Source organism: Triticum urartu, chromosome 5, assembly GCF_003073215.2.
Source record: "Triticum urartu cultivar G1812 chromosome 5, Tu2.1, whole genome shotgun sequence".
Lineage (NCBI taxonomy): Eukaryota > Viridiplantae > Streptophyta > Magnoliopsida > Poales > Poaceae > Triticum > Triticum urartu.
Genome location: NC_053026.1, coordinates 320,549,438 through 320,562,947, shown reverse-complemented (window position 1 = coordinate 320,562,947; position 13,510 = coordinate 320,549,438). Strand labels below are relative to the sequence as shown.

The 13,510-nt window shown below is 43.9% G+C and overlaps 1 protein-coding gene across 2 annotated transcripts; it reads right to left on the bottom strand.

Moving 5' to 3' along the window:
• Positions 1-4,205: 4,205 nt before the first annotated feature.
• LOC125508811 (nuclear exosome regulator NRDE2-like) lies at positions 4,206-13,197 on the bottom strand. 2 transcript variants are annotated; one of them, XM_048673603.1, is made up of 13 exons: positions 12,630-13,197; positions 10,911-11,322; positions 10,362-10,697; positions 9,630-10,251; positions 9,362-9,536; positions 8,436-8,793; positions 7,831-7,941; positions 6,997-7,345; positions 5,969-6,188; positions 5,482-5,703; positions 4,711-5,085; positions 4,494-4,628; positions 4,206-4,417 (listed from the first exon to the last, which is right to left on the bottom strand). In XM_048673603.1, exons 1-11 carry the CDS (start codon positions 13,112-13,114, stop codon positions 4,932-4,934), a joined length of 3,444 nt encoding a protein of 1,147 aa, XP_048529560.1. In that variant the 5' UTR covers positions 13,115-13,197; the 3' UTR covers positions 4,206-4,417; positions 4,494-4,628; positions 4,711-4,931. The 2 variants fall into 2 exon arrangements, with proteins under 2 accessions (XP_048529560.1, XP_048529559.1); XM_048673602.1 differs by having other exon boundaries at positions 4,206-4,400.
• Between the last annotated feature and the right edge of the window lie 313 nt (positions 13,198-13,510).

Here is a 13,510-nt window from a genome sequence, read left to right as displayed (position 1 = left end):
GTTCGGAGTCCTGGATGAGATCCTAGACGTCACGAGGAGTTCCGGAATTGTCCGGAGGTGAAGAATTATATATAGGAAGTGTAGTTTCGGCCATCGGGAAAGTTTCGGGGTCATCGGTATTGTACCGAGACCACCGGATGGGTCCCGGGGTCCATCGGGTGGGGCCACCCATCCCGGAGGGCCCCATGGGCCGAAGTGGGGAGGGGAACCAGCCCATAGTGGGCTGGTGCGCCCCCCCTTGGGCCCCCCATGCGCCTAGGGTTGGGAACCCTAGGGGAGGGGGCGCCTCCACTTGCCTTGGGGGTACTCCACCCCCTTGGCCGCCGCCCCCCTAGGAGATCCCATCTCCTAGAGCCGGCGCAACCCCCTAGGGGGCCTATATAAAGGGGGGAGGGAGGGCAGCCGTACCTCAAGCCTTGGCGCCTCCCTCTCCCTACTACACCTCTCCCTCTCGCAGAAGCTCGGCGAAGCCCTGCTGCGATCACTGCTGCATCCACCACCACGCCGTCGTGCTGCTGGATCTTCATCAACCTCTCCTTCCCCCTTGCTGGATCAAGAAGGAGGAGACGTCATCTGCTCCGTACGTGTGTTGAACGCGGAGGTGACGTCCGTTCGGCACTTGGTCATCGGTGATTTGGATCACGGCGAGTACGACTCCATCATCCCCGTTCTTTTGAACGCTTCTGCTCGCGATCTACAAGGGTATGTAGATGCACTCTCCTCTCGTTGCTAGTTGACTCCATAGATTGACCTTGGTGAAACGTAGGAAATTTTTTTGTTTTCTGCTACGATCCCCAACACATTCCCCCGTTGCCCGACGCCGTGGCGAAGCCGACGTACTTTGCCGAGGAAGTCGAGGTCGTGCGCGCCTCCCTCACCGACGCCCAACTCTTCCTCCCCCAGTACACCGCCGACAACCACGCGGCTTGGGCGGCGTATTTCGAGCGCCGCCAGCAGCAGCGCTTGGCGTCCATCAACGGCGCGCCGGTGGTTGGCGGCCGGCAGAACAGTGAGGGGCGCCACCTGTGGTGGGGCGTCCCCGGCCGCACACTCGAGGGCGTGCTGACGTACCTCGAGGGCGGCAACGACCCGCCGTTGGCGTACCCAGCAAGGGCGGCCGCCCCGGCGCATCACCGACGCGCCGGGCCATGGGCGCCAAGGAGGTTCGGGTCCTCCTCCTCTTCTTCCTCCTCCCGATCTTCATCGCACTCCTCCGGCACTCCGGCCCTGCTCGGCGTCAAGGCCGAGCCCGCGGCGGAGACGCCGCTCGGCTGGCGCACCCGCAGCGCCGGCATCGTCATCAACGAGGGCGGCCGGCGTGCCTCCTCGTCGGCTCCTCCTCCGCACTTCGTCAAACCAAAGACGGAGCCGGAGCTCGCGCGAGTGAAGACGGAGCCGGGGCTCGCGCCGGTGAAGAAGGAGCCGGCCGCGCCGGTGACGACGGAGCTCGACGACGATGAAGTGGCCCTGGAATGGGCGCGCAGGGACTCCATAGCGATGGGGAAGGAGCGCCAGCGCGCCGCCCTGCTTCGCTTCGCGGAACGTCGACGTGACCGCGACGAAGGCGGAGTCGTCGTCATCTGCGACAGCGACGACGACGACGATGCGCCGCCACCAGTCCGCCATGGCGACGCCGGGCAGGGGTCCAGCAGGGGCGCCCGCGTCAAGGAGGAGAAGGCCGACGACGACGATGGCGGCGACTTCAGCCAGTTTTTCCTTTAGATTAGTTTATGTATATGTGCTATGTAATGAAAATCCGCGAACTTCGCCGAAATGTGCCGAAATTTATCGTGTTTGGCCGAAATTTATCATGTTTGGCCGAAATTTATCGTGTTTAAGCCGAACTTCGCCGAACTTCTTTTATTTTAAAACGTACCTGGGGCGGCCCTGGGGCCGGCGGCTTGGGACCAACTCGCCCCCAGGCCCAATTTTTGCACCGGCTCACCCCCAGACGGCGAATTTAGACGCTCCCTGGGGGGCCAATGGCTGGAGATGCCCTAATATTCACACATCATCGGTGGCATGTCACTGGCCGGCGGAAGGAATCTTCTGTTTGACACATCTCATTTTTCTAGCAACTATAAGAAATCAGTAAAGCAGTAGGAAGTAGAAACTCAGTCCAGAAGATTATCTGATGACCTGATATGCTACCTGGTGCCTTTTAGTACATAACAAATGTAACTTCTTCTCCAACAAAAATAATAATGTGAGGCAAAAAAAACATCTTGAGTACCATGCCCAGATACATATTTTGTTCCATTAGAAAATACAACTATATTTTGTTACATTCAGGTCATGTTATATCCTGCACGTATGTTACAGGTGTTTCTCTCTACTTTGTGCTCTAGACTTGTTTTCCCTACAATATGGCAAATTAATGTATATTCTTCTGAAGTCATAGTACATTGTTTAATCTGGGGTTTACTCCGGTGCCAAGTGTACCATATTGCTAGATTTAACTTTAATCTATGAGAGTTGCTCTGTAGCTATTTCAGCATAAATGGTTCATCATACTAGGATTTAATTAGTGATCTAACTTCTGTTGCTTCTTGGTGAATATGAAATATATTGCATTTTCATGGAAGCACGAGCCGAGTAGTTGTGGAGCGGGTCGTGGGAGAGACGGTTGGTGAGCGCGGGCTAGACGGGAAGGTGATGCCTGCGATGGCGACCAAGCCGGCGGGCAGGACAGGGGCGACCGTGGCCATCACGTTGTTTTCGAGGGAGAGCGCGGCAACCGCCATCACGCAGCTGAAGAAGTCAAAGCCCGGGGCGAAGTTGGCCATCGTGGCCAGCGTGAAGCTGACAGACCTAAATACCGGTGATAGGTTAGTCGTTGTCGCACCGTCTTTGAACTTGGTGGAGACACAGAAGGAGAGCAGTGGTGCCGTGAAGACCTCGACGCCTGCTGCCATGACCACGTCCATGACGATTGAGTTGGTAATAAAGATACTAATTGTATACAAATCCCCCAGCTTTGAAAACATTAGCTTATCCAACTTATTATTGAAAATCTTGATTCAAGATAAACGGAACATTTCCTATATACAATGAGCTTATTATTGAAGGTTGCATCAATTATGCTATTATTGCTGAAATAAGAGGCTTATGAATTTGTCAATCTTTGCATACCTTGTAATAGTGACTGTCAATCATTGCGTACCTTGTAATACTGACTGTCAATCTTTGTGTATCATGTAATAGTGACACATGGATGCATGAAGTTGAGTGATACTCCCTCTATAAAGAAATATAAGAGTATTTACAGTGAGAATACTAATACTATTTATAAATGGATGATATATATCCAGTTATAAGTTCTCGGGTGGCGAGCAATTTGGCTGCTTAAGGAGATAGGAAGATTGCAGAGAAGGAAAAAAAGTGGAAGAGAATTTATATTTGTCGTTGCATAATGAAAACTTGATGTAACCATGCTTAACCCATATTTCTAAATTAGAAGAATAATTTGATCAATGTGTCCATATTTTTATTATTCCGTGGCAACGCATGGGTATTCGGCTTTTGCCCGTAGCAACGCACGGGCATTCTACTAGTCCGAATTAGGAACCCAATTAACAGTCGTGAAGGAACGCACACACGTCGCCTAACCATGGCTTCTCCTTGTCCTTTTTATTCATTTTTTTTCCATGAGCTTACCTCTCGGCATTGGTGGTCGACGTGATTGGAGCTTCCACCCTCAGAAGCTCACGATTTGGCATCTGGGGAGTGCATCAGCTTGTGCCGACTGCCGAGCACCAACCTGACATGAATTTGAGTTTGTAGAATCCTGCAACCTTTGGTCGACACCTACGCTCTGACGAGCATGATTGAACTGTGCAGGCACAGGTGAGTAGTAATAAGCCAACAACCCTGCGCACTGAACTGAACTTCCAGTATCACTTCAAATTGGGGCCAACCGGGACCAGCAAATAGTACTATACCTGGCTACCGTATATGTACAGGTGAAACAGCGGTACCACATGGTGTGGTGCATACAACTCATTGCATGCAACAACCCCATGAAGTCGCAGCACATATTCCTACTTTTTTTTGAAGTCACAGCACACATTCACTTACTGAAACAGCCCGGTTAACAGTCACGACTCACGAGGTAGCGCACACTCGTCGTCTAGCCACGGCTTTTCCTTTTCCTTTTAATTCCTTTTTCTTTGTCTCTAAAGGTCTAATTAAGTGGATCAGTTCAATCATTGTAATATGGAGTGACATTCTATTATTTCATCAGTTGCGCGAAGAACACAATGACCGGTTCAGGTTAGCGCAAAACTAGTGATGTTACAAGCGAGTGATTTTACAAATTTGTAGAGAAACCAGGTCTTCGGCAAACTAAGATTTTCTTTCGACAGCCAAGATCCTGGGATACCTCATGAGGCCCGCTTAACCTGATTCACCACCAAAACTATGAGAAAAAAGTAAAATGTAGCTGGGCAAAGAAAAAACAGGAAACCATGCCCCCTGCAAAACACATGACTCACTTGACTGAGGTTGCAGTAATTTTGCATTTTTGTTGCTCCATTCTTGCAAAACAATCTGAACACCAAATTTGTATTCACTGTGCTTTGTAATTGCCTTCAGCAGTTGCCATAAGACATTTTCAGATTGATTATGTCCTGTGGTTTAAAATAGCCTAGTGAAGCTATTGTGTAATTACAATAACCAAGGATCAAATGGGAGAACTAAGTGGCAACAAACCTGGCAAAAATGTCTTGGAAGGAACAGAAAGTAAGGGGCAGTTAAAATCAGCAATATTGACAATCCAAAGACGTAGCCGTTTATAAGATGCATCCAGATCTCATTGGATGTGTATTATGACGGCTGTAGAACTGAATTTGGTTGACGGCTGTGATCTTGGAAACTACCAGCTCAAATGATTGCCATCAGGGACAGATTTGGAATTTTGAATACACATCTGATCATATGTCATCTTCATCTTGTAACAGTATCTCATAGATATCAGTGCGAATGAACAATTCCTTGCCATGCATAACTTCCTGGAGATCTGATAACTCTTTCATAGTCAGAACTGAGCTCAATTTTTGGAACCCATCAAGCCATAATCGTTTAGACCTGCGAAAGAGTGTTAGATCTGAGATGCCAAACACAATCATCCATAACAACAAAATTAAACCACCAAAATTCTAAGCCCAAGAGGTAATAATAATAAAATATACAGTTTAAATAGTGGCTGCTAAGATAAATATGAGAAAATACACATGGAATAAAAACCACTTACGTATTCACATGAGAAAGCAAAGAAAAGAAAGCAGAAGCTGCTAATATTTCATAAACTAAAATTTTGTGACATCACCAACCAAACTTGGAAACACTGCTTCTCTTAGATGCACTTTATTTAGAATACATGCTCATTATTCTTACATATTAACATACAAGTGATTGAGTGGATTGCAATAAGTAAAATGACAGAATTAAGCTCTGATATCCATGTTTATGTGACTCGCGTACCATGGGCAAGCATGTATAGCTCTGAAGAACACACGTCGTGCCGCAGAAGTATTACAGGCTATCTCTGCCTCATAAGCTAGATAACAGCGCCACAACAGAACAGACTTCTGCAACTTATCATCAGCTAGAGCTCTCTCAAACAGACTGTGGATTCTATTGTAAGATCCTGCTTTACTCCATTCAAAGGACAAAGCGAACAGCAAGGCAACTATGGAAGGGTCCCTGTTGAAAAAATAATCAGTCAATAGAAAGCAGCACGGCCATCTACAGTCATACATGCACGCAACAAAATTGCATGAAGACAATAAAAGCTTGTTTATATTATTTCCATCTTTAAACACCATATATGAGTGCAGACAAAAAAATATGACAAGAGGATCCACATTAAAGGAGAACTAGACGGGCATATCCTTTAGAAGTTATATTCATATCACACTATACTAGATATACAACACAGAGTGTTTTCATGGAAACAAAGCACCCTTACCTTTGACTGCATTTGTCAAGTGTAAGACGCAGATTGTTGGGAACACTGTAAAGACAGCTCAGAGTTAACATGGATGCATATGATTTTGGATTGTACGGATATGTTTGTACTCCTTTCAATATGCTCGGCCAAACCCTTGAGAGACTCAACTGGTTCAGATTCTTCTGAAGCAGTTTGATGTAATACATCCACAACTCTTCAAATTCCAAGGTATGGCTCTCTGAAAAAATCAAGTTCACATAATAAGAGAATGCTTTGTTGAATGCAAATTTGACAAAAAAATAATTATAATTATAAGCATGCAGAAAAATATTTAAGACTTTATCCGATTCAAAATAACAGCAGGACAACAAATGAAGAGGTTAAACATAAAGGTAAGTTCAACAGTAAAATACAACAAGGTGATTTTAACTTCTAGTGAAAACTGAAAAAGACCCTTGAGAACAGTCAAAAGGATCCATCCATCTTGACCCTTGAGAGCAGTCAAAAATAGGCTGTTACATCAGGTATAACAACAGTATAATTTGTTTATGCAAGATAAATGAATAAATAAAATATCTTATAGCTTAGACAAATACATCTACTATAATTTAGTACTCCCTCCGATCCATATTACTTGTCTTAGATTTGTCTAGATACGGATCGGAGGGAGTAGTAAATAACAATTGATAACAAAAGTGAAATTGCACTAACAGAACCCTAAAGTTAAGTGCATATTTCGTTGCGAATACTCAATAGTTAACAAGGGAGGATAGCCAATATACATCAGTAGAAGGAATAGAAATTAGTGTGCATGACATAGGACCAAGGTGGCAGTTATTAAGTTGTTGCTTCAGCAGCAGTTTCGACCAACAGTAACTGACATTGACAAATAGAGGTGGCAAGGAAAAGAATAACAAGAATAATTGCCATTTTGTAAAATGATAGAATGATAAAGTAAAGCCACTTCACACAGGAGCAGAAAAACATAATGGTTTGAAACGATATCATCCATATAGATCCAGAACAAAAAAGAGAGGATGAAGAACCTGAAAATGGACAGGCCTCCTCTATCACTTCAAGACCAGAAGAATAACCAGAAGTCATACTCTCGAACAAGGAAGCACAGCAAATCAGAGCAACTGATTCTTCTTTCAAACAACCACTTGCAAATGCAGACCGCAGGCTTCTAATCTGCTCTTTAAATCCTTGACGAGCCCTTAATACCAGCGGGCGTGATATAGGACCGCCAAAAGAAGAATACTTGATATTGCTACCCAAGCAGGAAAGAATGTATATTGCACGATGTGCCGAGTCAGAATTGTTTCTAGAAGTAGATATTGATATTTCCATCTCAGCATACCAAAAATAAAGAATAGGAACCTTCCTGACGAGATCCTGTCAACAACAGCAACAACCAGAAGAACCTTAAAAACAGAAAGCCGGTCTCTTATTTCTTACTACATCCGTTAAAAGAATAGAAGTCATCACGAAACGCATGCAATAAAACTCTAAAAGCTTGGCCACAAATAAGTATTTAAAATTTTCACATGGAAATGATCGCATAAGGATGATTGTGTCATAACTTATTTCCAAATCGTTATTTTCTAATATAATTGCTGACTAACATACAATTAGAAAAAATATTGGGCAAACTTGTACATGGGAGATAATGTCAATGTCTAAAGGCATCTATTTTAGAATTTAGACTGGAGATGGTAGCATGCATTCGAGAGGCAGATCTATGTTTATGCACACACCAAAGATGCTAGAACAGCAGCATTATGCATTATACAACCAATACCAGTAGCGACTAATACTGATTGGAATGAATGGATATACAAGCTTCCATAAAATATATTTATTTTACGGTTCTATAATACCTGTGTAGCTCCTTCTGTAGATAACAGTGCCATGTCAAATATCTTCCTTGCTTGGTCAATGTTCCCATGCCTAGCCTCAATTCGGCCATATATACCACAAAGCAGAAGATCCTGGCCACAAGAAAGGTCATGGTTTACATTTCTTCAATACGCAATACTCCAAGCTACATATGATTAAGACTGATAACTGTTACAAGTAACTTAGGCTAAATAAAATGCACTCATACATAAAAACGAAACATAGACACGGAGAATTCTCAGAAGAACACCATTTAAAACAAGATAATGGATGGAGCATCAACTTGGTTAATGCAAAATATGAGTAACCGCTATTGAACTGAGGACTTCTGCTATATTTACGGATTGCCTTGGCTTAATTTTGGTCCCATAACTGCATGGTGTGTTTAGTTTGCTAACTGATGCAGATTACGCTGAGTGATATCACTCGGCAAAACTCTATCGTGTGAACTAGGTGGCTACTGGCTAGAAATACATGAGCATACTTCTGTGTGGTTTATTGCACAACTAGCTAGTTGCTTATAACTTTTATGGCCCACGAAAAATTAATGTGAAAACAAAGAAAAGGGAAAGAGGATAAAGCATACCTGTCTGTCTTTCTTCAGCAGGTTTTTGGCCAAAGCCCGCGATGCATTAGCTGGAGTAGACAAAGTGTTCTCTTGTGCCGTATACATTTGGGTGGTAACAAGGACAGCTTCCTCCAAGATATGATTACGAGGGAATATATCAAGGGAAAGCAATATTGCATTTTTCAGAAATTTCACCAGGCCAGGTCTTTGAGAAAGATCATGCATACTTCCTAATAAAGACTCCAAACTACAATGACTTGAATTTTGTGTCTTGTTTGCAAGGTCAGATATGGCGATAAGATCTTCCGAAATATCATTTGAAATCATCTCAAGGCTCATAATTCTATCAAGCCAACTTGAACTGTTGCTGGATGTCCTGGAATTTAAGAACATTGATTAAAACTGAAGGATGAGTCCTGGAATTTAGGATAACCGCAACCAACTTTCCATCGTGCAACCCAGTGCACAACTTCTCAGTAGGTTTTCAGGACGAACAAGTTGGTGTAAGCTCTGTATAACCAGGATAAATTTCGAATCCCCCAGCTGTCGACTCAGAATCCACTCTAGGATGCTGAAATGTTCGTGATGAATTAAACTAAAAGACTAACGTGCTACATGACCAAAATAATGAGGAAACCCAGCTGGGTAGCTGCAGGTATAGCCATAAATCTCATAATTCCCATTATATGGTAACAGATTTGATCAAATTATACTATCCAGTTTTCTTGTCAGGCTTAGTTATAAGGAGTTGCACACTGAGCAACAAAAATTGAAACAAGTTACAAGGCAATAAAAATATACTACTCCCACTGGTCCAAATTAATTGTCGCCGCTCTAGTAAAGTCTAGAGCTGCGACAATTAATTTGGATCAGAGGGAGTATTTAGTTCTGTTCACATGAGGAGGATGACCAAAGCTTAACAGGATAGAAGTGCAAGAATTTACCATCTAGAAATTTTGCCACCATAGAAATCAATAAATTGGCATATCAAGGAAAAACGAGCCTCTTCTGACGATAAAGAGAACAGAAACTCAGTTACGTCCTCAAACAAGATTACTCTGGAAAGCTGATCATTGACTTCTCCAGATGAGGCATCATTAGAATGATTTGGTCCTGCTCCTGGAAATTGCATCCCAGTGTTAGAATTGAGTTACCTAAACAAATCTCAAAGTCACTTCTCAATCTTACCAACAAAGGGGGAAAGGGAAGTACCAGAATTTTCACGAAGGGGCATCCATTGTTCATTCTCCCTCGACAGCTCCATTGTGGACCATCTATTCCATGTTTTTGCATCCTTAACTTCACTACTGTACTCAGTCTCTACATCAATGCCGAGCTTTTTTAGTAAAGATTCAACATCATCTTGTGCAGGTGTGTCCTCAGTATCAGGGTCTTCTGGATCAATTCCATCAGCAGCCAATTCTTCTATTGATTGGTTAGACACATCATTCGTTTCAGCATTTGCTACAGAGGGATTAAACCAACCACTCCAGCCTCCCCCTTCAGGCTCTTGAGGATTTTCTTGCATAACCATGTTTTGTCGACTCTCCTCATCCTTTGCTAACCATGTAGACCATCCAAGAGCCCCATCTTCTCCAATTCTGGCACCACCACTATTCCAGAAGTGCTCAAAGAGTCTTTGCTTACTGCTTGAGGACAGGGAAAGGGGAGGCGAGAATAGGCTAAACTCAATTTGAGCTTGAAATAACCCAGTTGCTAATTCTCGATGTCCTGTTTGCCATTCAAACCGGCAAAGATTCACAAATATATCCACTAAACCAAGTTCAACCTGAACTAAGGAAGGATGTGCTTTGAGATCAGCATTTTCACAATCCTGCGGAAAATTTCAGAACAAAACATTTTAATGACTATAGCAAATTCATGCAAAGAGAGGGAGAGAAGGGAGAACAGTTATGCTGAAATATGTTCAATGAGGCACTAAACCTGCCTACATAGCTTTGTGCAAGCTGCAGATAGAGCCTGTACTGCATATGAGTAAGACTTCCGTGTATCAGATACTTTGAATCTGGAGAATTCCCCTTGGCACAGAAGTAGATACTGTTTCCACAACTTACAACTGTCAGGGTGTTCCATAAGTATTTTCTCCCATTTACCAAAGAGACTCTCAGAGCTATCCCTCTCACCATATGACTTCAGAAGGCAAAGCAACAATTCCTCGTTATCTGGATTGAGCTCCACAGCCTTCTCCAATATACTAATTTTTCTTTCAGTTGTTTGCAAACGTGCTGCTTTTTGTGGCTGACTACTGGCAACTTTGTCCTGCAATGCAGAAGCAGAGGAAATCACTTCACTAGATTTCTTAACAACTATAAGGTGGAAGGGGGAAAGGTTAGCTGAAGTAAAACTCTAGTCAACAGTTTCATAGCTTAAGATTCTGTTTGTGACTTAACTGTATGCTGTAAAAAAAAATCAACTGTGCACTACACAATGTGATAGCCTGGTGAAAGAAATATTCTTCTAAAACTGTGATACCTGAAACTGAGCGAAGGCCAACCAGATTTTTTCATCATGAGGACATTCTCGTGTCATCTTATTGAATTCTTTTGTCCTCCGAAGTATTTCATCTTCCCAAGATTCCTCAAGCTCCTGTTGCACGGTTGTGCTTTTCACAGGAAGGGATGATGTCTCTACAGGGATAAAATCTTCAGGGAGAATTGCAATCATATCACTTTTCAACACTTTCAGGTGCTTGAAACCCTTGTTTCTTTCTAAAACAGCATGTTTTGCTGAAAAGTAACGCCCTCCCACTTTTACTTTGTTATCCAGTCCATCCAAATCTGAATCTAGATCCATCTGCGATGAAGCATGTCCATAATTATAGAAACGTCGATTAAGCCCACGTGTCTCCAGTGCGTTTTGAGGCTTGTAACGTGCAATGTCCATTCTGCATATTACCATGTGGTGTTAGACTTGATTAGAATAAAATCAGTTACCTGAATAAGTTCGGCTTACAGAATGAAGTCTCTGCAGCAGGTAAAAACTGGAAAACTTCAACATGTTATTAAGCATTGATATTCTGAACAAAGTGACTACATTTAACTTTTCCAGCTTGATGATATACTAATTCCATGTATTGTTTACATTGTTACCATTGACAATATCAGCCGAATTGCTCCCCTGTGCAAGCTTCCATTGGCACATATATTGTTTATACGTTAATTTTGATGTAGCAGTCCAAGTTTGGACGCATCTACTTGAAGAAGAAATTGTTGAAAGAACAGAAAACAAATACTTCCTCCGTTCGGAATTAGTTGACGCTCAAACGGATGTATCTAGAGCGTCAACTAATTCCGGATGGAGGGAGTACTAAACTAACGTCTAACAAAGGGTCGGGTGTACCATTTGGATAGCAGCTACAGGCCCGCCTAAGCCTATGTTGTTCTCTGACATTGTACACAAGTAAAATACTGAACTGGCAATCACAAGACACCACAGAATACTAAGCTACATAATGTTGCAGTTGATAAAAAAAAATCTTCACAGTAACCGCGTAGATATATTCTACAATGTTTTGAAACAGACTGATATTAGTAACTTTGCAGCAAGTCCCAGAAGATAAATGGCTAACTAGACAATAACAGAGAGTTGAGCTTTAGTTATAAAAAAACTGACAGAATATAAGAATTTCCTGTTTAACAAACTGATCTGATTATTCTAAAAATAAAATTGTTCCAACCCAGCTTCTAAGTCAGCACGGGATTAAACATGTGAAACTATAAGTATCTACACTGGGTTTAAAGCTTAAACTATCAGTCCATGTCCATTGGTATCATTAACTCCACCTCACGATTTTTTGCAACTTAATTCCAGACTGCGTAGTTAGCGCTCTGGAAATTACCAATACACGAGTTTAACCATATAGTTTATGCATCTAGGAAATCAAACTTGGTGCTAATAACTTTGATAAGACGCTAAACATAAGCAACTATACACAACCTCTTACACAGGCCTTTGGCATGTGATCTACCACACCTGCATCCAATTGCATAAATGAACAAGACACTCTAATCGTTTCCTACTAGAACAAACACCGCAACAATGGAATCGGTGAAATGTAGCTTTGACACCAATAACTTCACATGTGAAAGCATAAACAGTCTGTTCAGCATATTTCAGTATGGCGTAAGCATGAATTTAACACAACAGCTTCGCTATGCAACAATCCGTGCATAAACATAAGCAAACACTGACCTGTAGATTGATCCAAATGCCAAGTTATCCTGGTCGCCCTTGGCGTCGACGTAGTAATCCTTGACCAGCTTGGTCTCCGACCCAGCCCAGGCACGAACCCCCGGCTTCCGCGAAGAGGCGGCCCCCTCATACCGCTCCTGCTCCCTCCTCCGCTTCCTCCTCTTCCTGTCGTCCCGCCTCGACCCCCTCTCCTCGTCGGACGGCGAGGACGGCAGCAGGTTGTACTTCGCGGGAGCGGGCTTCGGGGCCGCCTCCTCCTCGTCCGAAGAGGGGCTCAGCGGCGGGAGGGACGAGGAGGCAGTGGGTGGGATGTTGAGGGAGGAGGCGTCGAAGGAGAAGCTAGGGTTCGGGAGACACTGGGAAACCTCGGTGGGGGCAGAGAGCGGGAAGAGGGGGAAGAGAGAGGAGGAGTTGGAGGGCTCGTGTCCTCCTCCAGCGGCGGTGGCGGTGGTGGTCGGCGGCGAACGCTCCGGCGATGGCTCCATGACGGCGTTGCGAGAATCGAGATTAGTGTTGGGCGATGGAGAGCAAGAAAGTTCTGGCCGCTGACGGGGTGGAGCCCGCGGTCGGGTCGGGAATTGTCGGGCCAACCAAACATGGCCTTGAGAAGTTGAGAGTTCTTTTCTTTTCATCGTCGGCCCAATTCATACTGTATTTTGTAAGAGAGGGGTTAGGACTTATTTTCCGCAGTGACTATTTCTCGCTTTAAGCGAGGCGGTAGAGAAGTGTCGCTGAAGGTTCTAAGTATTTGGCCCGGCCCATTCGTTCACGCATTAAAGTAAAATAAAAGGAGATCATGAAACGCAAGTACCAGAGATCCGGGATCTATCCCTGATCTACAGAGAGACGAGGCACGCTGCTAGCCAATCCGTCACGTCCCA